At 36.8% G+C, this 27,560-nt stretch overlaps 1 protein-coding gene across 5 annotated transcripts in view; it reads left to right on the top strand.

The window, feature by feature from the left end:
* Positions 1 to 27,560, top strand: part of MEMO1 (mediator of cell motility 1) — a 121,551-nt gene that overhangs the window by 51,849 nt on the left and 42,142 nt on the right. For 4 of the 5 annotated variants that reach the window (XM_012788372.3, XM_076000652.1, XM_020288626.2 and 1 more), the window contains 3 exons: positions 8,815 to 8,883; positions 18,576 to 18,688; positions 20,597 to 20,708. The exons of the other annotated variant lie outside the window; for it this stretch is intronic. In XM_012788372.3, the coding sequence (XP_012643826.1) occupies positions 8,817 to 8,883; positions 18,576 to 18,688; positions 20,597 to 20,708 (292 nt within the window). In that variant the 5' untranslated portion in view covers positions 8,815 to 8,816. The remainder of the gene's footprint in view (positions 1 to 8,814; positions 8,884 to 18,575; positions 18,689 to 20,596; positions 20,709 to 27,560) is intronic. 5 annotated transcript variants of the gene reach the window in all.

The following is a 27,560-nucleotide window of genomic DNA, read 5'->3' as shown; positions in this document are numbered from 1 at the left end:
ATTTATAGGCAATTTCTATTTTGTTAACTTATGAAAACTTTAAATACAGCCACATTTTTTCTAATTATATGGTTTCCAGAAGTAATTCCTTTCTATTCCAAAGTTACCTTTTTTTGGTTGAGGTAGAAGAGCAACAAGTAATTTCATTGTTATATAGTATGAAGGGTCTCTGTAAGAATAAACTCACATAGTAATTAGAAAACTTATTTTAAGATTTCTGTTTTTACTTCAAATCAAGTTTATCAAAAACATACTAAAATTTTATAAATTCTAGCTCTTTAGGACCTGGTTTTCTTAGATTTTATCTATATAGACATAAATCATATCGTGGGAACCTTAAACTCAGAACCTAAATATAGTTGTAACCACTTGGGCTGTGTGAAAATAGCACAGATTTAAAATTACTTAAACATATTGCTTATTTTTATATTGATGTAGCTCAAGTAGAATAAATGTCATTAAAGAATAAATGTTCTTTTTTTTTTTTTTTTTTAAAGAGACAGAGTTTTGCTCTGTTTCCCTGTGCTAGAACACAGTGGTGCTATCATAGCTCACTCCAGCTTCAAACTCCTGGGCTTACCGGATCCTCCCACCTCAGCTTTGTGAGTAGCTGGGACTATAGGAGTGTGACACCACACTCAGCTAAGTTTTAAATTTTTTTGTAAAGACGAGGTCTTACTCTGCTGCCCAGGCTGGTCTCGAATTCCTGGCCTCAAGTGATCCTCCCACCTTGGCTTCCCAAACTGCTGGATTATAGGCATGAGCCACTATACCTGGCCAAGAATAAATATTGACATACAAACCAACTATTGATCTATCTTAATGAATTCTAATCTATATGAAATACAGGTAGGTACATTTGGAGTATTTAAAAGAAATTAATTTGATTGAAAATATTCTGTGGTTGAATTTAGAATTACCTTACTTATCTTGAGGTGCAGAAGACAGTATGTGGCCCAGGGATATATATTGAAATGGTCTCATAAACTAGGAGTTTCAAAAGACATCCTACCATGACTTTCAGATATCTTGATGCCAGTCTTCTTGGTTGTCTCGCACTATACAGGAATATCTCAGCAACCCTTAGTATGGAGCTGTACAAAGTATGCATCACTTAAGAAACTTCTTATTAAATATAAAAATATCAGATAATTGGGCTTATTAACATGGGGAAATTGCTTTTACTATAAAAAAGATACTGTGACTATTGAAGCTTTCCTCATACATTTAAAATAGAGTTTGATTTGTTAGTAGTTAACCTAGTAGGAAGAGGGTACTTTCACTTTTCATTGTATACCCTTTATTGTTTGGCTTTTTTACTGTATGCCTGTATTTATTTTTAATATTGAGCCTAGTTTTAAAAAGTAAAAGCTAAAAAATGTTTATATGTAGAGGGCTGGTTTTTATATAGTGAAGCATACCGGTAGCACTTAACCACTGTGTATCATGAGACAATGAATCTTTATAAATTATGTAGTTATTTAAGTTACTTACTAGGGCTGTATAACTTATATCCAAACATTGTTGATTCTAAGCGGTAGGATATTCATGTCAAAATCTCAAATCCTGTATATTCTAACAGCAAAAAAAATCTAGATATGCAACATTCTGGTTAGTTTATTCTTTTTTTTTTTTTTTTTTGAGACAGTCTCACTTTGTTGCCCAGGCTAGAGTGAGTGCTGTGGCATCAGCCTAGCTCACAGCAACCTCAAACTCCTGGGCTCAAGCGATCCTCCTGCCTCAGCCTCCCAAGTAGCTGGGACTACAGGCATATGCCACCATGCCTGGCTAATTTTTTTTGTGTGTATATATATATATGTGTGTATGTGTATATATATATATATATATATATTTAGTTGGTCAATTAATTTCTTTCTATTTTTAGTAGAGACGGGGTCTCGCTCAGGCTGGTTTTGAACTCCTGACTTTGAGCAAACCTCCTGCCTCGGCCTCCCAGAGTGCTAGGATTACAGGCGTGAGCCACCATGCCCGGCCTAGTTTATTCTTGACTTCAGTAACTTTAATAACTTCCCTTAGTTCATAGTATTGTTTACCTAGTATTTGTGAGATTATATTTTGTAAAAATAAAATATTCTAAATAATGATTATCTACCTCGAACTTTTTTGTATAATTATCTACTAATATAAAGCAGGAATCTTGAGGACCATTGAGCAGTACCTATAAAAGAAAAGAATAAAAGACTAAGTACAGCAAAATAAAATTGAGAGAGGAAATGTAGAAGCTACTGTTTCTGCAGATTATTTAAGGCCATTTGTCGATCATGTTGATCCATCTGTTAATGGGAGTTTTATAATTTAGTTTCTAGCTTTTTAGTTCTTATCATAGCTTAAGTAGATCTTATAGACTTTTCTTATTATTGGATGAGATCTTCTCATCTAGTCCAATTTTTTATTTTGCATTTCTTGCTACGATTAAGTAGAACTAGGACTATTGGAACCTGACTTTCTTGAATCCTAGTTAAGTATTCCTTTATTATTCTTCGTATCCTCTTTGATGAAAAATCTTACATAGAATGTGTGGTTGAATCTTGGCATTGACGGTTTTATACTACTCACCTATGACCTTGAAGCTCTCAGAATGAACAAGTGAAAATCCATGTCATGTCATAATTGGTAATTTTCCTGAGGTAGGAATTTAAATTATACCCACACTGCAAGGTTGCTATGTGGGAAACTGTCACTAGTGAATGATCACGGACAATGGCTTTGCATCCTCATTTGATTGCAGCTCCATGGGGGAAACAGAAATTCTGGCCTGTCAGGAGCTGGATTTGCTGATGTAAAGGATCTGCTGTGTAGAAATAAAGGGAGAAGCAAAAGCACTCTGTTAGAAAAAGGATTAGTTTTTAGAGGCATAGTCTTAGCCTAATGAAAAATTTCATGTATTAATATAATTTTATATTTCCCTTTATGAGAAGTTATGTTTGGAACCAGAGTGACTTAGAAAAGTTAGCAGGGATGGCTTTGTGCCTTAAGGATTTTAAGAGCTTTTTAAAAGACTGAGTAGGACACACTTTTATAATGCATATTTGAATATCTGTAGAGGTCAAATTTTTATATTCTTCTGGCTGTTATGCACAAAAGAAAAACTTTATCTGTTCTTTTCAGTGAAACCTTTATTATGAATGATCACTTGATAAAACTTTGTTTCCACATTCATGCAGAATCATAGATTTTCTTAGCAAGAGAAGAGGCAAGAAAAGAGCATCTGTAGTAAAATTTGATGGTTATTAGTCTGGCTTTCTTCATTGCCATATATCTAGGTGAGGATAAAGGAAATGTATTAGAGTTTCTCTTCTTTGATTATGATCTTGCTCCTTTCTTAAAGTAGAGTTCTTGAAGGTGGAGGTTAAAAGGGACTGTGCGCACTCACTGGTTTTTTAAAAAAATACTCTCCAGTGTATTCTCCATCCAAGTGAAGAAGACCTGTTTAAGACTCTCCTCTCCCTAAAACTATTTTGTTTTTACTTCAAGCAGACATCTAAGCCTTCAACTTCGGAAAGGACTGAAATCATGAAATCTGAGTTCCATTATAAAACATGTATTTACGTCAGTTGATTATATTTCAAAACTTTCATCCTTTCCTGTAGTCTTATGGAGTGATTCTGTAAGCGTTCTTCCCATTTTCAGGCTTGTTGCTTTTGTTACTCCATGGACTTCCTTCCTACTTCCTTCAAACATGTAAAGATCTCTTATGCTGGTTAAGAGTGTGGACTCTAGGCCGAGCATGGTGGCTCACGCCTGTAATCCTAGCACTCTGGGAGGCTGAGGTGGGAGGATTGCTCGAGGTCAGGAGTTCAAAACCAGCCTGAGCAAGAGCGAGACCCCGTCTCTACTATAAATAGAAAGAAATTAATTGGCCAACTAATATATATGGAAAAAATTAGCCGGGCATGGTGGCGCATGTCTGTAGTCCCAGCTACTCGGGAGGCTGAGGCAGTAAGATTGCTTGAGCCCAGGAGATTGAGGTTGCTGTGAGCTAGGCTAACGCCACAGCACTCACTCTAGCCTGGACAACAAAGCGAGACGCTGTCTCAAAAAAAAAAAGTGTGGAGTCTAGAGCTTTACTGCCTGGCTTAAGTCCTGGCTTGGCCACTTAACTATCTGTGTGAGCTTGAGCTAGTTTCTTAACCTCTCTGTTTTAGTTTCTTCATCTGTAAAATGAGGAAAAAAAATCCCTATTCATAAGGTTGGTGTGTAGATAAAATGAATAAATACTTGGAAGTACGCAGGAGTGCTCAACATATAGTGAACGTTCAGTAAATGTTAATACTGTTATTATCCTCTTCCCCCTTCTCAGCATCCCCCATATTTGGTCACTAAGATCTATCTGTTTTCCTTTTGTTTTCTTTCTTTTCTTCCTCTCCTCTCCTCTCCTCCCCTCCTCCCCTCCTCCCCTCCTCCCCTCCTCCCCTCCTCCCCTCCTCCCCTCCCCTCCCCTCCCCTCCCCTCCCCTCCCCTCCCCTCCCCTCCCCTCTCCTCTCCTCTCCTCTCCTCTCCTCCCCTCCCCTCCCCTCCCCTCCCCTCCCCTCCCCCCTCCCCCTCCTCCCCCCTCCTCTCTCCTCTCCTCCCCTCCTCTCCCCTCCCCTCCCCTCCTCTCCCCTCCCCTCCCCTCCTCTCCCCTCCCCTCCCCTCCCCTCCCCCCTCCCCCCTCCTCCCCCCTCCTCTCCCCTCCTCTCCCCTCCTCTCCTCCCCTCCCCTCCCCTCCCCTCCCCTCCTCTCCCCTCCCCTCCTCTCCCCTCCTCTCCTCCCCTCCCCTCCCCTCCCCTCCCCCCTCCCCTCCCCCCTCCTCTCCCCTCCTCTCCCCTCCTCCCCTCCCCTCCTCTCCCCTCCTCTCCCCTCCTCTCCCCTCCCCTCCCCTCCCCCCTCCCCTCCCCCCTCCCCTCCTCTCCCCTCCTCTCCCCTCCTCTCCCCTCCTCCCCTCCCCTCCCCTCCCCTCCTCTCCCCTCCTCTCCCCTCCTCTCCCCTCCTCTCCTCTCCCCTCCCCTCCCCTCCCCTCCCCTCCCCTCCCCTCCCCTCCCCTCCTCTCCCCTCCTCTCCCCTCCTCCCCTCCCCTCCTCTCCTCTCCCCTCCTCTCCTCTCCTCTCCTCTCCCCTCCTCTCCCCTCCTCTCCCCTCCCCTCCCCTCCCCTCCCCTCCCCTCCCCCCCTTCGGTCTGTCTGTGTTCTTGAGGCTAGAATGCAGTGGCTATTCACAGGCACCATGGTCTCAAACACCTAGGTTTGAGGGATCCTCCAGCCTTAGCCTCCTGAGTAGCTGGAACTACAGGTGCAACCATGCTCAACAGTTTTTTTTTTTTAGATTCCAGAGCATTCAGTTCCCTTTTACCACCAGCACTGATAGAGTTCTAGACCATGACATTAGTACCTCATGCATGAACATGGCACTGCCACAATTTTCAAGAGAGTTTCTCTTAACACCCTCCTGCTCTTAATTCTTTGTGTTAATGCTTTTCAGTGCTAGACTAATAACAATTTCCTACTGTCACCCACCTTCCCAAGAGCCCACAGCATTTTTTCAGTCTCTTATTTTATCAAGCCTGGACTCCTTTGCCTGGCTCAAGCTTATCATTATTCTCTTATTGCACTCAGGCCAGTCTTGTATTTTTGCATCTACATCATGTACTTGGACATTTGCTCCTGTTCTTCCTTCAGACTTTATACCCTTCCTTCGTGCACTAACCCTTCTACTCTTACTATTAATATTTCTGTCCTATTCATACTTTAAGAATCCAGTGTTTCCAAGAAGTCTTTCTGGATGTTAAGAATTGAGCTTGGTCAGGAACAAGGAGAGACTCAGAAAGACAGGTTGATTTAGAGATTAGAGTATTGGGGATTAGGGCCTTTAAATTCATGAACAGCAAAGAGGAATTTAAGTCTGAAAAGCAGATCTAAGATGAAAGGACTAATTTAAGATACAAGGATTGGGATATGGGATATGAGTGAAAATTGAGAATAAAGCAGTGTTGCAAATCTGAGATGCCATTCAGGTTTGAGATAGACCAGGTCATATCCAGATGAACCAGGTGGGTTTTAAGGTCAACTTGGACAGGAAAGACAGTATATTTCTGAATTGATAAGGGAGGTAGTTAGGTGACGATCAAGAACCAGGTGTTAGGAATCTGAAGCAATCAGTTTGGGGGGCTCAGGCACTTGGAGATTCGGAACATATGAGGTAAAAGAGATCCCCTGGTTAGGCCATACTATCAAGATTAGTACAAAAAACCTGAGTGTGCTGAACCAAAGAACTACTTACATTTCCTTCTGGCTACGATCAGAACTGGGTTGTGAAAATATTGCCAAATTAGGGCAACCTGATAGACTACCTTGCCAGAGGTATAGGAATAGTGACGGTCATTAATTCTATTAATTAAAATCTTCAGTGATTTCAGTGAGCCTAGTGTATAGGCTCATATTATATAACTCCTAATTAAACATACTGCTACCTTGTATTGCTGTGATTAACTTATACGTCTTTTTCTCCACTCATATCTTAAGCTAGTTCAGGCTAGGACCATTCTTCTTTAAAAAGAGCCTTATTGTGGAGGTGGGAGGAAGAGCCTAATTGTGGTATGACTTGCTTACAAGTGCAAATAGTTAAAGTAACAGTTTGTTGTTTAACATGTGTATGAGTGAAGACATCAAGATAACCTATTCATGATCTGCAAAAGTTTCCTCATATTCTTTTATAATTTTTTGTGTACCTTTCTGCCTCCTCCTCTTCTGTATCTACTGGTTTACTTTCTGTCACTATAGATTAATTTTCATTTTCTAGAGTTTTATTTAAATAGAATCATACAGAATGAACTCTCTTTGTCTGACTTGTCCCATTCAGCATATGTATTTTTACCTGTTTTAAATTTATTATTTAAAAGTAATTATAGTTTATTCTTCTTTATTGCTGAAGAGTATTCCATTGCATGCATATACCTGTTTATCTATACATTTACCTTTTGAGGGACATTTGGTGTTTCCAGTATGTTTTAGCTATAGCAAATAAAGCTGCTATGAACATTTGTGTACAGATTTTTGTGTGGACATAATGCTTTCATTTTTCTTAGGATTGGAATGGCTGGATGATGTGGTAGGAGTATGTCTAACTTTGTAAGAAATTGTCAAATTGTTTTCCAAAGTGGTTGTATCATTTTGTATTTCCAGAAGCACAGTATGGGTAGAACTAAGGGTCTTCCATATCCTTGCCACACTTGCTATGGGTACTCTTTCATTTTAGCTGTTCTAGTGGGTGTCTGTGGTATCTTATTGTAGTTTTAATTTGCCTTTCCCTAATGACTAAATAATGTGAAGCATTTCTTTGTATGCTTATGTGCCATCCCAATGTATTCTTTGATGAAGTATCTGTTCATATCTTTTCTTACTTAGAAAAAATTAGTTATGGTAAAAGACAAATAAAAGTTACCATCTTAAACATTTTTAAGTGTACAGTTCAGTAGTGTTTAGTGTGCTCTTATTATTGTGCAGCCAGTCTTCAGAATTCTTTCCATCTTGCAAAATGGTTACCTATATTTTAAATAATTAGGGTGTTTGTTTTCTTATTGAGTTTTGAGATTTCTAAATATTCAGATGTAAATTCTTTATCAGATACACGCTTTGAAAATATTTTATCCCCGTCTGTGTTTTGTCTTTTCGATTTACTGTGCCTTAGCCACGGTGGGAATTATTTATTCCATATTAATTGGCAAATTGCTACAAATTAGGCTTTATTTATTGTTTGTTAATTGTACTTAAGGAAGTAACGGGAACATTTTAATAATACAGAGTAATTCAAAATTATGTTGTGCCTGTAGCCTTTACATTGTAAATAGCACAAAAAAGTGAGGAAATTTTCTGTCTAGTATTTAAAACTGTTACCTAATCAGCAAAGAAATTATTTAAGTCATTGATGAACAAGTGAAGTTACAGACATGACATGGACAATTAGTTGGCTGTATGGAATTTACAGTAAAGAGTATTATATATTTTATCATTATTTAGAAATCACAATACATATCTTTTTATCTCAGTAAAATTTTATAAGAAGTTCACGTACATATGTGTAAGCATACATTTTCTGCAGAGCCAATCTTAAAACATTTACTAGCATACCACTAATAAGTAAGCACTAAAGGAAATGACTGTACACTCATGTAACTAGAATGAGTCAAGAAAGAAAAATGAAATGAGGAAGTAGTCATTCTATAAGTAATAAGAGAATTGACTGAATGCTGAGACCAGTGGATGAAAGGGAAGAATAGTATGGAGAGAAAATAAGAGGCATATTACAGAGAAGGCCATATCAATTCCCTTATTACTGAAAGACACAGAGGGAAGTGAGTTGTTGGTTGTAGGATACTTGTTTTGGTCTGTTTTGACTTCTTGGTCTCATCATTGGTCTGTAAAGTTGGCTAATGCCATTGAAGAAGAATATCAAAAACTCACCTAAATTCAGTCCAAAAACTTTGCTGAGACAAGAAATAAAAAAAATAAAAAAAAAAAAACTCACCTATTGTTAGTGTTAACATTAGCAAGTTCAAAGAAGCCTTGAATGTCCTCAAATTTAATCGTCCTTCAGACAAAAAAATATATAAAATATTTTTAAAGTTTAAAATTGGAATACAGTATACAATTATGTTCCCTAATTATCTTCTAGAAGTAGTATCATTAACTACATTGCTTTTTAATCTATGCACTCAATTCTTTTATGTTTACCATATTAATACAATTCTTTCAAAAGTTTTTTTCAGAATATCTTGATTGTGAACTTGATGATTAAGTTTAAAAACTATTTTGTTTTGTAGCCATGCAGGATATACGTACTGTGGGTCTTGTGCTGCCCATGCTTATAAACAAGTGGATCCATCTATTACGTAAGTAATATAGTGAGATAAAGTTTTGTTTTTAGTGGGAAAAGCTTGGGAATTAATTGTTTTGTCGCAGAAGTAATTAGTTTTTCTTATGTACTTATTAAGAATTTGACTTTTTATGAATTTTATTATGCCTTATATAGGTTAGGAAAAACTTTAATATTCTTTTTCTTTGTCTGAACATTTCCCCTCCTTCCCTTTAGTTGGTAAAATGTTTAGTTCTGAAATTATTAATTTAAATATTTTGATTTTTAATTTTTCTTTGAAAACCTGGAGATGAGCAGTTTTAAGAAAAATGCAAAGCCCTTTGATTGATTTTAATCATTTTGTAATTTAAAAATCTTTATTAAATTATTGTTACTGAAAGAATAATTTCTCTTTGACAGGATAAGGTATTTGAAATATTTTAGAATCTGACAGTAAATTTAATATGGTATTTGAAGTATATTAACTCTTAATAATTCATTGACATATCTGAAATTTGCTGAAGAAAAGCTTCCTGGAAAGTTGAGAATGAGTAGTATGCTACTCTCTAAAATAAGAAACTTGTGAACTTTCAAGAAGTTCCAACTTCTGTTGGAAATAGCCACCCAAATTACTTAGTTTGCTGACCAGAATTTTATTTAAATACTTAATTTACTACATATGAACTAATATCAGTCTCCAGTCTATATTGCCAGTTGTACAAATGATGTGAATAGGTAAAATTATCATCTTAATTCTGTCAAATGTTGATTGTTAAGTAAATCTGTACTAGTAGATAGAGGATGTAGCATAGTCATCGAAAAGAAGTAGCTCATCACAGTCATGAGTTTAGAAAGAAAATCACCTATAGCCCACTTGGCCTTTGAGCAATTTGTTCAAATGTTTAAAACAAAAAGCTGTTCTTTAAAATTTTTATGTAGTGTTCTCTGTACATTGTTATCTTACTTTTGTTAAAAAATTATTGTTAGCAAGTGTTTAGTAATAATAAAGTCATAATATTGCCAAATTGATAAGGTTTTGGTTAGCTTTATCTCATTTATGATGTTTTGAGCAGTGTCTAACAAATATTTCTTGATACATATTTAATATATAATCTGTTTTTTTTCTGAGACAAAGTCTCACTGTGTTGCCGGGCTAGAGTGCCATGGCGTCAGCCTAGCTCACAGCAACCTCAAACTCCTGGGCTCAAGCAATCCTTCTGCTTCAGCCTCCCAAGTAGCTGGGACTACAGGCATGCACCACCATGCCTGGCTAATTTTTTCTATATATTTTTAGTTGGCCAATTAATTTCTTTCTATTTTTAGTAGAGACAGGGTCTTGCTCTTGCTCAGGCTGGTTTTGAACTCCTGACCTTGAGGGATCCACCCGCCTCAGCCTCCCAGAGTGCTAGGATTACAGGCGTGAGCCACCGCGCACGGCCTTAATATATAATCTTAAGTACTTTATTTCATGAATGAGACAAATAGAAATTAAATTTGACCTGGTCTATTATATAACAGCATTTTCCAAAACCTGTCTTTATTTGGCAGATTTTTTTATTGATAATGTCATGTACTGGGTGGGTACCCCAGAATTAAATTTGGCTTGGGAGTATGTAGAGGACTATAGAGTCTTTGTTGGTAAACGTGGAAAGCATGTGTTAAATAAATTGATGGAAATTGAGAATAGAAGGAAAAAAGAAAGGGGGAAAAAAGGAAAGAGAGTCAAGGACTAAGAAGAAGAGAAAACTGAAAGATTAGTAGAGAGACAAATGATAGGTGATCAGATTATTTTCATAATTAGTATATAATAATTGAATTCTGAATAAATAAATTTTAACAGTCTAAGTATAAAGATAATAATTGACATTCATAGTTGAATTCTCTCAAAAGTGGCCCTCCCTGAGAGTTGCAGTGTCTTTGGAGTGCTTTGAGAAAGTAGCAAAAGAATATCCTTTGGGAACTATGAGAGGTATAGAGAAAAAAATGAGAGTTGGTTCAAGAGAAAAGATTACATTCTATACCACCAGTTTCCATTCTTACCTTGCACACCAATCCATTTTCTACATTCAACCAGAATCATCTTTTGGAAATTAAATGATAACATGTCACTCTCTAGAACTTAAAATGGTGGGGTACAAATATGATTTTAAAACGGTATTACAAATAACAGGTAAAAAATTATCCCAATATTGATGGTAGAGTGCTAACTGGCAACTTGGAAAAAGAGGTTGGTTTAAAGTCTCTATAAACATCATCCATCAAGTAAATACTGTTAGATAAAGGTATTCACTCACTGGAGAGGAATTTTGAGCCATGTCTAATTAGGAACACAATATGTCTAAAAGCTTAGAGACATTGTTGGGGAGATTCTAAAAAGTATTAAATTATAATTAGAAAGATTAAATTACATGAATAGTAACTCTATGTCACAATGTAACCAAAAGAAATAATTAATAGAATGGGAAAGATTTTGCCAAAAAAATGACAATAAAGCAATCAAAAAATAATAAGAAAAATCTCAGAACTCAGTGGATAAATTGTCAAAGAATATTAACTAAATTTACAAAAAAGTGAACAATGACTAATAAAAGAAAATGGAAATATGTTTTACTTCTCTAATAAAGACATAGAAATAAAAACAGTAGTGATGTACCAACTTAAATGAATAATTTATAGACCAGTACAGTTATGTAATTCTTATAATCCGGGACTGGCTAGATTGGGTGAAATTAGTTTTTTAAAAAATATCACGTTAACACTTTATTATTTTTTTTTTATTTATTTTTATTTTATTTTATAGTACTACGTATCAGTGTATCACGTTAACACTTTAGGAAAGCAATTTGTTAATATATATTAGGAGTCATAAATACATGTATATAGTTGCTGGCTAAGACATTTAGATTCTGAGACTTTATCCTAATAGTCCCAAAATGGGAGTTAAATGTGTTAAAATTTCCACAGCAGCATTATTTTTTAAAGAGTCTGAATATAAATTTCTTTTTTTTTTTTTTTTTCTTTTTTGAGACAGGGTCTTACTCTGTCACCTGGGCTAGAGTGCAGTGGCACGAGTGGACTTGAGTAGTCCTTCTGTCTCAGCCTTCTGAGTAGCTAGGATTATAGGCATGCACCATGACACCTGGCTAATTTAAAAAATTTTTTTAGTTGTGGAATCTCGCTATGTTGCCTAGGCTGATCTTGAACTCCTGACCTCAAGCCATCCTCTTGCCTCAGCCTCCCAAAGTGCCAGGATTATAGGCATGAGCCACTATACCCAGCCAAAAGAGTTTAAATTTCTAATAGTGAATTGATTAAATAAATATGACAGTTTACTCAATGGAATATTATGTGGCAGTTCAAAATGATGTTTATGAAGCCTTTGTAGTAATTTGTAAAATATTTATAGCAAGTGGAAAAAGAGAAGTATAAAATTGTGCAAAATTGGGGGAAAAAGTATGCTATGTGAGGTAAAATAAAGCATTATAACAAATGTCTGAAAAGAACAGAATAACAGTAGTTGTTTATGGATGATAATATTTTATGTATGTTTTCTTGTGTGCAAAACAGATAAATTGTTTTTATGGTGAAAAAATGTAAAAATTAAAAGTGTGCAAAAATGATTACAAGTTTTAGGGAACTAATCAGTCTTAAACCAACAAGATAGTTCTTTGAATTTTAATATGACTGGTCAGGTCCTAACAAGATTTTTCTTTTATAGTAACCAATAAAGCCTTTAATTTAATGGGGAGTGTGAGAGGCAGCATTTAAGGTGGTAACCAAGCGTGTTTGCAGACAGACTTGCTTGTTTAAATTTACAAAGAATTGGTTGCAAAGGATTTTAAGTGTTGCTCTCCGAGGGAAATGGATGAATAAATTAAAGCATTTATTTTAAAAACTTTATTAAATGACTGCTGTGAGCCAGGCACTGTGGTAGTGCTGGAGATACTGTGATTAATAAAATAGACACGGTTCCAGTTCTTCGTGCTTATAAACTAGTGGGTGAGATGGACATTAAGTATATAATTAAAAAAAAAGGTATGTAATTAAAAGTTAAAAATCTCTTTTATTTGTTTGGTTCACATGTAGAATATCAATAAATTAAAGCTTTACTATTAAAAAGAAAAAAAAGTTAATCTCATTAGAAAGCTGAAAGTAAAATGCAGTGGTTCTCAAATTTCTTGGTTTCAGGAACCCTTTACAGTTTTAAATTATTGAGTGTACCAAATGTAGGTTAAATTTGCTGTTTAATGGATTAGAAATTAAAAATCAATTTATTTAAAAAAATAAATCTATTAGAGGTTACCAAAAATAACATTTTAAAAAATGAGAAATAAGTACATTTTTCAATATAACAATAAAAGATAGTGGGAAAAGTGGAATTGTTTTACATTTTTTACAACGTATAAAAATTTTATAAAAGTTATTAAATCTCTCTTTAATGTTTGGTTTAATAGAAGACAACTATATTTTCATATTTGCTTCTGCATTCACTCTATCGTGATCACTTGTTTTGGTGGAGGTATATGCAGAAGACCTCACTTCACACAGATTATGTAATTGGGAAAGGAAGAGGAATAGTTTAATCATCTTTTCAGATAATTGTGGATATTTTTCTTTGATACTACAGCCAAACTCAACAAGTGGTAGTTTCTTGAAGGTTTGTTACAATGTGAAGAAATCTGAAGTTAATGTCAGTGAATTTTTTTGTACTTTTTATAAATTCATTTTCTATGTTACAGTTTGAATGGATTTTTTTTACCATTGAATGATTTTGTAACATCATGCATGGAACATTTGGAAAATATTTGCTTCTTGAGTTATTCAGATATTTCCAGTGATGATGTTTCATTATGTAGTATCAAAAAACTCACATTATAGTTGTATAACATCACCACCAGTTTTATCAGAAAAATCATTAACTATTGGGGAGCTGTCAAGCTCACAGTGATAAACGTTTTCCAAAAGCTTAATTTTCACTTGAAAACTTCAATTTTATCATTGACAAATTGATATCATTTATCAATTTTATTACATGTCAATATTTAAAAAAATGGGACTACTAGTACATGCTAATTCTACTACCTTGGTTGTGGTTCTAAGGTGCCAACTGTTTCACCCACCCTCATTTTTGCACCATAAGTGCAAATGTCAACACAGTAAAAAAGGCAAATAACTAACCTTGCATTATTAGGAAAATAGTTTTAATTTTCATAATAAAAATTAGAGGATCAAAGGATCTTTTTTTTTTTTTTTTTTTTTGAGACAGAGTCTCGCTTTGTTGCCCAGGTTGCTGTGGTGTCAGCCTAGCTCACAGCAACCTCAAACTCCTGGGCTCAAGCAATCCTTCTGCCTCAGCCTCCCGAGTAGCTGGGACTACAGGCATGTGCCACCATGCCCGGCTAATTTTTTCTATATATATTAGTTGGCCAATTAATTACTTTCTCTTTATAGTAAAGACGGGGTCTCGCTCTTGGTCAGGCTGGTTTCGAACTCCTGACCTCGAGCAATCTGCCCGCCTTGGCCTCCCACTAGGATTACAGGTGTGAGCCACCGCACCCAGCCGGATCTTGAGGAATACCAGCAACCCATAGTTCTCCTTTTGAGAACTGCTATGATAGATTTTAATAGGATGATTTGATTTAAATTAGGGAGTGGTATTAGAGAAGGTACCTCTGAGGAACTGATTTTTTAAAGCCAAGCTATCCAAGTGAAGGGAACAAGCATGTGTGAAAACTTTGAAGTAGGGAAAGTCGTTGGTGTCATCAAGGAACTGTAGGAAGACCAGTATACATAGTGTTATTGCCCAAGGGGGCAAGAGTAATACAAGAAGACACAAGTTCATTTGAGACGTGAGAGCCCATTTTAAGGATTTTGGGTTCTATGCTGTGACTGTGAAAAGCCATGAAAGGCTTTAAATAAGGGTAGAGTGGTCTGATTTGTTTCCAGAAAAATCACTCTGGCTATTTAAGGAATTTACAAATGGTACATTTAATTAAGTTCTTTTCTATATTGATAGTTGCAAAGTCTTTTCCTGACTATTACTAAAACTCTAATTAAAACCCAGAATTCATGATGTGCCTATTAGGTAGTAAGTTGATTTTGATCCATAATTTTCAGAAAGCTTTGCAGGACAGAAAAAGAGAGCAAAAAGGAATCTTCTTTGGGTCCACGTAACATTTTATTCTTAAAATATCTCCACTTCCTGTGAAGCACCTTTAAAAAATTACTTGTGTTCTGTTATTTGGAATAAGTAGTTGAATAAATATTTATGAAGGTAGACACTCAGGCAGCTTATATATTGGGCGCACAAACTACATTCATCATAGTAAATAACTCCACAAATGTGAATTCTCTGGAGCTATTATATATGAACTACATTTATTTCTAAGAGAATGCCTACTGATGCCACCTCCATTTTTTCTTGTTAAAGATTTCCTTTACTTGTGGGTCAACAATGATATGCTAATATTTAAAAGTTACTCCTTTAAAGACAAAGCACCTTGCAGTTAATTAAGGGGGAGGAGTGGCATTGCTTTCCATGTCTATATTACTGATTTCTCTTCAAAATATTCTTATGGTTATGATGTTTATGAATTTAGCAATCTAGCAAAAAAAGAAAATGCATGAACTTTAATGTATGCTGTTATTTTCTTTTGTTACCATTTAGATAACAGAGAGACTGATTTTGAGATTACTACTAGTTTAATGTGCTTGCTTTTCCTTAAATGATACCTAGCTATTTCTGTTTTGTTTTGGGGTACATCACTTTTAAGGGGTTTATGTTGATGAGACCTAAAGCCTCCCCCCTTATTATCTCTCTTAATCAAATGTGGAACTTTACTATGTTGGCTGTGGGTGAGTTTCTACCAAGCTTAAAAGAATCTGTTAGGTACACAGTTGGTTAGTTCAGATTGGTGGGGGTTCCTTTCCCCTCATCTAGGTTGGGTCTGACAAAAAGACAAGTAAAGAAAGTAGTCAGGTATTGGAGGAGTTCATTAGGCTTCCAGCAGACCTCTTGAGCAGTGCTCATCTTAAATTTATCTATGCCTTGATTTTGAGTGATATTTTAAATTTTATTATATATTTTAACTATAAGTTCTAGATTTTCCAGGAGTGTTCTTATTTGAAATACTCTATCCCTCTCCCTTTTCATAGAAATATATTCCTCAATCAGAATGCTTTTTTTCATATTTGATTCTTGGTTCATATATTGCCTGGCCTTAGTCAAGTCCATCTTTGACATTCCTGAATTACCATTATGCATGCCACACATTAGACTTTAATTAAAAAAATTATCATGATATTTATGTGCTTTTAAGATAGGAGACTAGGGTGATATCTCTTAATTTTATTCTTTTAGGATTCTATAGATTTGAGCTATTTTTTCTTTTCTTCTTCTTCTTTTTTTTTTTTTTTGACACAGAATCTTGCTCTGTTGCCTGGGCTAGAGTGCCATGATATCAGACTAGCTCACAGCAACCTCAGACTCCTGGGCACAAGTGATTCTTCTGCCTCAGCCTCCTGAGTAGCTTGTAGTACAGGCGTGAGCTACTATGTCCAGCAAATTTTTCTGTGTTTTGTATAGGCGGGGTCTCGCTCTTGCTCAGGCTAGTCTCAAACTCCTGACCTCAAGGGATCCTCCGGCCTCGACCTCTCAGAGTGCTAGGATTACAAGCGTTAGCCACCACGCCTGGCCTTGAGCTGTATTTTTCTGAAATGGTTATTGAGTTGATGGTAGAGGTCTAATAACATATTGGAGGGTGAGGGTTAGAAAAAGGGTTTATGTTTCTAGCCAGAAATGGCCTGTGGCTGGTCTTATATGTTTGCTATTAGTGATGTCTTGAGAAGTTTTGGGAACTTTAAACTGAGAATCACTTATCCACAACTTTCTTATGTACTCTTCCTTCTCCCTGATGTGTAAAGTAACATATAGCAAACAGTTAATTTTCTTAGCTGTAATAGAGTTTTATCAAAATAATTACATTGCTAGTGCACACATTTCTTGGCCTACCAATTTTTGATATGAAAGAATTAGCTCATCTCTCAGTCTTTGTCCATTCATTGAACAAACGATAATACTTAATTTTCTAGGTACATAGCCTATCATATATTTTCTTCTTTTTTGTAGCTTTGGTTTTTTGGGAGTCTGTATTTTTTTTTGTTTGTTTGTGGTAGGGGAAGGTTGCCTCATTTGAATCTTAGAGAACAGAGATACTGGATAGTTTTGGAATTTAGATTTTAGGGCTAGTTTGGATGTTTGAGATAAAATAAGAGGAAATTAATTTTTTCTTTTTTTGAGACAGAGTCTCACTCTCTCTGTTGCCCCGGCTAGAGTGCTGTGGCATTAGCCTAGCTCACAGCAACCTCAAACTCCTAGGCCCAAGCAATCTTTCTGCCTCAGCCTCCTGAGTAGCTGGGACTATAGGCATGTGCCACCATGCCTGGCTAATTTTTTCTATTTTTGGTAGAGACAGGTCTCGCTCTTTCTTAGGCTGTTGTCGAACTCCTGAGCTCAAATGATCCGCCTGCCTTGGCTTCCCAGAGTGCTAGGATTACAGGTGTGAGCCATCACGCCTGGCCTAATTTTTTTTTTTTTTTTTTTTTTTTTGAGACAGGGTCTTGCTCTTTTGCCTAGGCTGGAGAGAGAAGAAATTAATTTTACTCTTGATGTCAAGATAAAGAGATTGTAAAGATTTAAGCTACAGTTTATCTCACTTCTTTTCTTTAGACTACAGTGCAAATAACACATAATCAAGTTTCTTTGTTTTTGAGAATGACTTCTACTTGAATGGGAATAGAGAAAGCTTATTACACAGAATTCTTCTCAACAAGATGCCTTTTTTCTCTGCCAAGGAAGAAATGTGGAAATAGCTTTCTCAGAATGCTTCTTTGTAATGATACTTTGTATGGATTTTTAGAATTCTATGCTATTATGTAATTTTATTAAAGTTTGGTGGTTCTTACAAGGTGATTTTGGAATGTGTTAGAATTTTGAGATTTAAATAGCCAAAATGTTTAAAATCCAGTTAATAAAATACAGCTTTGACAACCTTCTGTATCCTAGCTGTTGTGAATACAAAGATTATTTAATGCATAGTGATTTGGTTTACTGTAAAAACGGATAGCTGATATTTCCAGGTATGATTCTTTTAAAGGCCTTCTAACATGAAGACAAGAATAAGGAACTTAAATAACTGAGGAGTAGATCATTAGTAGATATATTAGTTTGCTAGGGGTGCCATAAGAAAATACCACACACTGGGTAGTTCAGACAGCAGAAATTTATTTTCTCACAGTTCTGGAAGCTAGAAGTCCAATATCAAAGTTCTGGCAGGATTGGTTTCTCCTGAGGCCTCTTTCCTTGGCTTGTAGATGGCTACCCTCTTGGTGCCTCTTCAGACATGATTGTCTATGCAGGCACACCCCTGGTATCTCTTCTTCCTATAAGAACAGGAGCCACATGGGATCAGAGCCCCACCCTAATGGCCTCATTTTAACTTACCGCTTTAAAGACCTTACCTCCAAATAAGGTCACAGTGTGAAGTTCTGGGGGTTAGGACGTCAACATGAATTTTGGGAAGAACACAATTCAGCCCTTAACAATAGGTAATGCAATCAATCAAGAAGGAAGCCAAGTAATTTTTTAGAATTACTTATGTTTTCCCCTTTTATTTAATAAGGCTGTGTAGAAGTGCATTTGTTCTGTGTTTTTCTCTGTATATCTCCTAGCCGGAGAATTTTCATCCTTGGGCCTTCTCATCATGTGCCCCTCTCTCGATGTGCACTTTCCAGTGTGGATATATATAGGACACCTCTCTATGACCTTCGTATTGACCAAAAGAGTAAGTACATAGAAATACTATAGCTTTTAAATAGCTAAGATTATTTTAATAGAAATTATAAGTTAATTAAAAAATGTATAAATATCATAAGTACTATCTCAATTTTAAAAATAAAATTTATTGTAACCAATCTGCATAAAACAAAAACAAAGAAAGAAAATGTTTCCTATCCCTTAAAGACAACTAGTGTTTTCCTATTAGCTATAGAAAAATCTTAGATCCACTAGTGTCCATACTGTGGTGGTTACATTTATATTCAGAGAATGCCATGCACTCATTGTACCATGAGACAAGAAATTAGTTCCTACATCAACTTGATGAATGATTCTGGATATGTTAGTCTACCTCTACGTATATCACTTTTCTCACTGTAAATCAATAATGGTAATAACACCTTTGTTGCTTCTCAAGTGATTTTTGTGGGGAAAAAATGAAACTATAATTGTGAAGCTCTGAAAGAAAGGTGCTGTATAAATCTTAAATACTTTTTATTTTTAAACATGCTATTATTTTGATTTAGTTTTTTGATTAGGGTTTCAGAAGTCATGTATTTAGTTGTTTCTTACACAGTAGATGTGTAAAATAAAACCTTTTGACTTTATAATGGTATTTTGGGGAGTGAGGCAGGGGAGAATAATTTTTAAAATAAAGAATAATATAACAAATGCCGACGTATTCATCATCCACAATTTACTCATAGTTTTCTAGCTCATCTTGAACTAAATTTGCCTTCTCAGAAGTAACTACCTTCATGAACTTGGTGTGTATTCCTTCTATCTCATCAAGTTACATTTTAAGTATGTTAGGGGTGCTATTATTTCAAGAAATTTTGCAACAATTTCTTCTGTAGAATGAAAGAATTCACTTGCAAAAGAAATTATTAGTTCTTTTTCCTTATTTTAGGCCTAAATTTTAATAGTTTGGGGTTTTAAGTATCACAAAGTATTAGCAATTTATTGTTAGAATGCACCTTCTTAATGAAGCTAGAGTATTACTATCCTTATTCCCTAACATGGATTTAGGGGACACATTTTACTGTTAAAATCTTGTTGGGATATTCAGAAAATTTTAATTTTGGATAGCCTGCCAGTGGAGAATTTTGGCCAGTATAATTTTGTAGAAAAGAGGTCATACCACCATTTGTTTGTTTCTTGGATGTAAGTAAACACATTTAAGGTTCTAGTTATAAAAATATTGGTTCTGTTCTATGATAAAAATATTCTTATGTCATATTTTTTTACATATTTAAATTTTACTTTTCTTGTACTGTAATACTCAGTTTTAAGTATAGTTCTTCAGAAGGGCCCATATTACTACATCATTTTAGTTGGTATGGTACTGTGGTGAATTTATGTTCTGACCTATCCAGTGAACTTAATTTTGAAAAAGATAGCATTCTTAGTGAGAATTTTCTGTTCTTGGTAGGGCAGAAACCTGAGGTGTGAAATTATATCACATATTTTATTTAAAAACAAAACCCTACAGCTATATTACTAACTTCATCAGTAAGTAGACTTGCGGTTTTTCCATATTTCAGTAGGAATTGTGATTATGTTCTTGCTAGCATGTACTGATTAAGGCAAGGAAAAGCCTAAACCCAGAGATGATTTTAGAAATAATGAAAGGAACTGATTAAATTAAATTTAAACTTTAAAGTGTAAGTATGTAACATATGCAAATAACAAGTAAATCTGCACAAGTACTGTTGTTTCATCTGGTACATAAAAAACTAATTGTTTTCTTTTTTATTTTCTTCCTTTCTTCTTCTTCTTTTTTTTTTTAATAAAAATGAAATGTGGTACTTCTGACTCTTGCCAAAGAGTATAGTTTTGTGTTATTGGGTGGAATCTCACAGGATAAGGATATCCATTAATATATTTGTTTTAATATATTTTGAAATCTCTTTAGTTTACGGAGAACTATGGAAGACAGGAATGTTTGAACGCATGTCTCTGCAGACAGATGAAGATGAACACAGTATTGAAATGCATTTGCCTTATACAGCTAAAGCCATGGAAAGGTATATTGATTGATATAAGAAATCCTAGAGAAATCATAGATACTAATTTCTTCAAGTTATTTTAACAAGGGTAAAATAATTATTAGAGTAAAGAGATTTAAACATTTTTTGTTACTAAAAATGAAATAAAAATTTGAGATTGGAGTGTCTTAATGTGGATTGAAGTTTGTTGTTGACTAGTTTGCCATGAAGGCTGAACATATGAATTGACATGGTTATTTTGTTAGGTGGAAATATAAAAGCCCCTTGTGTGTGTGTGTGTGTGTGTGTGTGTGTGTGTGTGTGTGTATTTTGCTTTGTTTGGTATTTTATTCATTAGATGGTTCTTTATTTCAGAATAATAATTATATTCTTTTGTGGTATGGTGTTATAATCATAAAATTTTTGACTTGGAAGTAACTTTGGGGATCATTTATTTCAGCCTTACACACAGCATATGAATCTCGTTTATAAACATGATTGATAAACTGTTATTTGGTACCTGCTAAAGGTCTTCCAGTAATAGGATACTCACTAGACTATAAACAAAGTGAGGACAAGGATGGTATCTATTTTGCCCTCTACTCTATCAAAATGCTCAACATTTTGACAAAATGAAAAAAATTGTTTCAAGAATTTTCTTTCTTTTTTTAGTGCAGCATTTGAATTAGAAAGTCTTCTCTTATGTAGTTCACATTTCTCTAATTTTTTTTTAATTTTTTAATTTTTTTTTAATTTCGGCATATTATGGGGGTACAGATTTTAAGGTTTCAATAAATGCCCATTCCCCCCCCCAAAAGTCTGAGTCTCCATCATGACCATCCCCCAGATGGTGCACATCTCACTCATTATGTATGTATATACCCGCCCCCCTCCCCCCCTCCCACCTGTCCAATACCCTATTACTGTAGTACCTATGTGTCCACTTAGGTGCTACTCAGTTAATACCAATTTGCTGGAGAATATATCTGGTGCTTGTTTTTCCATTCTTGGGATACTTCACTTAGTAGTATGGGTTCCAGCTCTAACCAGGAAAATATAAGATGTGCTATATCACCATTGTTTCTTAGAGCTGAATAGTACTCCATGGTATACATATACCACATTTTATTAATCCATTCTTGGATTGATGGGCACTTGGGCTGTTTCCACAGCCTTGCAATTATGAATTGTGCTGCTATAAACATTCGAGTGCAGGTGTCTTTTTTATAGAGTGTCATTGGATCATTTGGGTAGATGCCCAGCAATGGGATTGCTGGATCAAATGGTAGATTCACTTGTATCGCTTTAAGGTATCTCCATATTGCTTTCCACAGAGGTTGAACTAGTTTGCAGTCCCACCAGCAGTGTAGGAGTGTTCCTCTCTCTCTGCAACCACGCCAGCATTTATTGTTTGGAGATTTTTTGATAAAGGCCATTCTCACTGGGGTTAAGTGATATCTCATTGTGGTTTTGATTTGCATTTCCCTGATGATTAGAGATGTGGAGCAGTTTTTCATATGTTTGTTGGCCATTCTTCTGTCTTCTTTAGAAAAGTTTCTGTTCAAGTCCATTGCCCACTTTTTAATGGGGTTATTTGATTTTTTCTTCCTGATTTTCGTGAGTTCTAAGTATATTCTAGTTATCAGTCCCTTATCGGATGCATAGGATGCAAAAATTTTCTCCCATTCTGTAGGTTCTCTGTTTACTTTCATGACTATTTCTTTGGCTGTGCAGAAGCTTTGTAGTTTGATCATGTCCCATGTATTTATTTTTGTTGCTGCTGTGATTGCCTTTGGGGACTTCTTCATAAACTCTTTGCCCAGGCCGATGTCTAGGAGAGTGTTTCCAACTTTTTCCTCTAGAGTTCTAATAGTTTCATACCTTAGGTTTAAGTCTGTTATCCAGCGTGAGTTGGTTTTTGTGAGAGGTGAAAGGTGTGGGTCCTGTTTTAGCCTTCTACAGGTGGCTATCCAGTTTTCCCAGCGCCATTTATTGAAAAGGAATTCTTTTCCCCAGCGTATGTTTTTGTCTGCTTTGTCAAAGATTAGATGGCTATATGAGGATGGTTTTATATCAGGATTCTCACATCTGTTCCACTGGTCGATATTCCTATTTTTGTGCCAATACCATATTGATTTAATTACTACAGCTTTGTAGTATAGTTTGATATCTGGCATATTAATGCCTCCCATTTTGTTTTTGTTGCCTAGAATTGCTCTTGATATTCGGGGTCTTCTTTGGTTCCATACAAAGCGTAAAATTATTTTTTCTATATCTGTGAAGAATGCTGATGGGATTTTAATAGGAATTGCATTGAATCTGTAGATCAGTTTGGGTAGTATAGACATTTTGATGATATTGAGTCTGCTGATCCACGAGCATGGTATGGATTTCCATCTGTTTACATCCTCTGCTATTTCCTTCCTCAGTGTTTCATAGTTCTCCCTGTAGAGGTGTTTTACGTCCTTGGTTAAGTTTATTCCTAGGTACTTTAATTTCTTTGTTGCTATTGTGAAGGGAATTGAGTCTTTGATTTGGTTCTCAATTAGATTGTTGTTGGCGTATATGAATGCCTCTGATTTCTGTGTATTGATTTTGTATCCTGAGACTTTAGTAAATTCATTGATCAGTTCCAAGAGTTTCTTGGTTGAATCTTTGGGGTTTTCTAGATACAATATCATATCATCAGCAAACAGTGAAAGTTTGATCTCTTCTGCCCCATTTGGATACCTTTGATTCCATTTTCCTGTCTGATTGCTGTAGCCAAGACTTCCAGCACTATGTTGAACAGAAGTGGAGATAGTGGGCAGCCTTGTCTGGTTCCAGTTCTAAGTGGGAATGATTTCAATTTCTCCCCATTCAGTATGGTGTTGGCTATGGGTCTGTCATATATGGCTTGTATCATTTTTAGGTATGTCCCTTCTATGCCTATTTTCTTAAGTGTTCGTATCATGAAAGGGTGTTGAATTTTGTCAAAAGCTTTTTCTGCATCTATTGAAAGAATCATGTGGTCTTTGTTTTTGCTTCTATTTATGTGGTGAATTGCATTTATAGATTTACGTATGTTGAACCATCCCTGTATCCCTGGGATGAAGCCCACTTGGTCGTGGTGGATTATTTTTTTGGTAAGTGTCTGGATTCGGTTAGCTAAGATTTTGTTGAAAATTTTTGCATCTATATTCATTAGGGATATTGGTCTGTAGTTTTCTTTTTTTGTTGCATCCTTTCCTGGTTTTGGTATCAGAGTAATATTCGCTTCATAAAAGGTGTCGGGGAGGTTTCCATTCTTCTCGATGTTGTGGAATAGTTTCTGCAAGATAGGTACTAGTTCTTCTTTGTAAGTGTGGTAAAATTCAGGTGTGAAGCCATCTGGACTGGGACTTTTCTTTTTAGGTAGATTTTTAATTGCTGTTTCTATTTCAGCTGTTGAGATTGGTCTGTTCAGGGAATCTATTTCTTCCTGGTTGAGCCTAGGGAGGCTGTGTGTTTCTAGAAATTTGTCCATTTCCTCCACATTTTCCAGTTTGTGTGCATAAAGGTTTTTGTAGTATTCATAAATTGTATCTTGTATCTCTTTGGGATCAGTTGTGATATCTCCTTTTTTGTTCCTGATGGAGCTTATTAGAGATTTCTCTTTTCTGCTTTTCGTTAGCTTAGCCAATGGTGTGTCAATTTTGTTTATTTTTTCAAAGAACCAACTTTTTGTTTTATTAATCTCCTGAATAGCTTTCCTGTTTTCAATTTCGTTCTGATTTGATCTTGTTGATTTCACTTCTTCTACTGGGTTTGGGGTTGGTCTGCTCTTCTTTTTGCAGCTCTTTGAGTCGTTTCATTAGATTGTCTATTTGTGATCTTCTTGTCTTTTGGTTATAGGCATTTATGGAGATAAACTTTCCTCTCAGAACTGCTTTAGCTGTGTCCCAGAGGAGTTGATAACTTGTCTCTCCATTGTCGTTTTCTTCATAGAATTTTTTTATTTCCGTCTTGATTTCTTCATTTACGAAGTAATCATTTAGCAGGAGGTTGTTTAATTTCCACGTTTTTGTGTAGAAATGTGAGTTTCTGTTAGGGTTGATTTCTAGTTTTATTCCACTGTGATCTGAGAAGGTACATGGTATGATTTCTATTTTTTTAAATTTCTTGAGATTTCCTTTGTGTCCTAGGATATGGTCAGTCTTAGAGAATGTCCCGTGAGCTGATGAGAAGAACGTATATTCAGTGGATTTTGGGTAGAATGTTCTGTAAATGTCAGTCAGACCCAATTGTTCTAGAGTTTTGTTTAAGTCCATTATTTCTTTATTAATTTTCTGTTTGGAGGATCTGTCTCATGCCGTCAGTGGGGTGTTGAAATCTCTGGTGATTATGGAGTTGCTATTAATCCATTTGCTTAGCTCCAGTAAGGTTTGCTTTATGAATCTGGGTGCACCTAAGTTGGGTGCATATATATTTAAAATTGTTATCTCTTCTTGTTGGACTGTGCCCTTCACCATTATATAATGGCCCTCGTTGTCTTTCACTACTTTTGTTGGTTTAAAAACTAAATCGTCTGAAAGTAGAACTGCCACACCAGCCTTCTTTTGGGTTCTATTTGCTTGGAATATTGATCTCCACCCTTTTATTTTTAGTCTATATGCATCCTTGCAGGTTAGATGTGTTTCCTGAAGACAGCATATACTTGGCCTGTATTTTCTTATCCATTCAGCCAGCCTATGTCTCTTGAGTGGAGAGTTTAAGCCATTCACATTTATTGAGAGAACTGATAGGTAAGGTAGATTACTGATCATTCTGTTGGGTTGGATGTTGTTGCTATGATTTCTGTCTTGAGCCATTGTAATATCTGGCCTTTAATATCTTTGGGTTTTGGTTGTTTTTATATTCGTGGGTTATTATTATGTTGTTCCGTGCGTAACGCTGTTTTAAGTACTACTTGTAGGGCTGGTCTTGTCTTGGTGAATTCTCTGAGCCTTTGCTTGTCTGAGAATGTTTTTATTTCTCCTTCATATACGAAGCTTAGTTTTGCAGGGAATAATATTCTAGGCTGGGCATTGTTTTGTTTCAAAAGAGTGAGAATGGGGCCCCAGTCTCTCCTTGCTTGTACAGTCTCATTAGAGAAGTCTGATGTTATTCAAATTGGCTTTCCCTTGTATGTTACTTGCTTCTTTTGTCTTACAGCTCTTAGAAGAGCCTCTTTAGTTGATACTTTGGTCAGTCTGATGACTGCATGTCGTGACGTCTTCCTGTTTGCATTGAATCTCCCAGGGGTCCTCTGAGCTTCTTGAACTTGTATATCAAGATTTTGAGCAAGGCCTGGGAAATTTTCCTCTATTATATCTTCAAACAGCTTGTCCAACCCTTGAGTGTTGTCTTCTTCCCCTCCTGGTAAGCCTATGACCCTCACATTAGGTTTCTTCACATAATCCCACAGCTCTTGTAGGCTTTGCTCTTTTCTCTTGTTTCTCTGCTCTATTTCTGTGACTGATTTATTTAATTGAATGGTGTTATCTTCAAGCTCTGAGATTCTTTCTTCTGTTTGATCTACCCTGTTCTTGAGACTTTCCACTGTATTTTGTAGTTCCTTGAATTGATTCTTCATTTCCAGGAGTTCGGTTACACTTTTCTTCATTGTGTCTGTTTCTTTTCCCGTATCCTGGAGGCTTTTTGTGGTTTCTTGGTGTTGGTTATTAAGTTGTTGTTGCAGCTGGGTGAGTGTTCTTATGATCCACATACGAAATTCCTCTTCTGTCATATTGGTTGCCTGATTTTGGTTGGTGTCCGTTTCTAGGGGGCTGGTGCTCCTCTTTGGGGGTGTGTTTTCCGTTTGGTTCTTCATATTTCCTGAGTTCTTTCGCTGATTTCTTCCCATGTCAATCAGTTGGTGTTTCTTTCCTTAAGTTATTGTTTGGGTATTCACACACCTTGTTTAGTTTCTGAGGCGTTAGGTGGTGTGTGGGTGAAATTGGACCACTCCTTGTATATTGAGTCAGTGGGTGCCGTGGAAAGGCTGTGCAAGATGTCAGTAGGTGGCGTTTGCTTGGTGGAACAGGCTATGCTGTTGATTTTGTGTCCTGTTGTCAGCTCTTGTTCTGGGCGGAGCTGGGTTGGGTAAGCCTGCCCTCAGGCAGTTAACAGGGGTCAAAGTTCTGGCCTCTGCTTCCAGGGAAAGCTGTCAGGACGGGGCTGGAATGGTCCCGCTCAGCCAGGATGTCTGGGTGTGGGGGTGGGGCTGTCTGAGACCCGCAGTCCGGAGCGGGCCTCGCTTCTTTCCACCCTCCCCAACTCCGCAGCTACTCCTGGGCCTCTGCCAGCAGGCCAGACCACAAGCCAGCAGGCCTCCCCGGACTGTGATCCCGGCTGGGAGGTTCCCTGCACAGGAACACCACCTGGGTTGGGCGCACGGCCTCCTCCTAGGAGGAGGGTTGCCCTCTAGGACGCCGATCCGCCCCTGGAGGCACACAGCCCTCAGTAGGCTGTTCACGTATAACCCTTCTGTGCCCTGGGCAATGCTAGCCCTTGGTGCAGGGGATCTGGTCTGCAGGTCCGACCTCTGGGTCCCAGAGTTCAAACTGTATCCCCACCAGGGAGAGGATTTCCGGTCCCAGTTCACCCACAGGGAGCCCAAGCTGGGTCTATGTCTCTCAGCCTCTGAGTCAGCACCGTTCTCCTGGGAACACCATGCCAGCAGCACCTGGGAGGGCTGGCGGGTAGGGAGCTCACAGTCTGAGTTCCCCTGAGTCAGCTGTAGGGTCCTAAAAGGGAAGGTCTCGTTCCCTGGAGGTGCCTCTGGCTGGTGGCTGTATTGTCTCTCTGGGCAGCCGCAGGTAGGGTCGGCGGAGGGGAGGAGGAGGCAATATGGCGCCTGCCGCGCGGCTCGGGTCTGTGCACACGGAGGTG

The sequence above is a fragment of the Microcebus murinus genome, chromosome 3 (genome assembly GCF_040939455.1).
Source record: "Microcebus murinus isolate Inina chromosome 3, M.murinus_Inina_mat1.0, whole genome shotgun sequence".
In the NCBI taxonomy this organism is placed as follows: Eukaryota; Metazoa; Chordata; class Mammalia; order Primates; family Cheirogaleidae; genus Microcebus; species Microcebus murinus.
The sequence above is the reverse complement of the archived record's forward strand: the minus strand, read 5'-3'. Positions and strand labels throughout refer to the sequence as shown.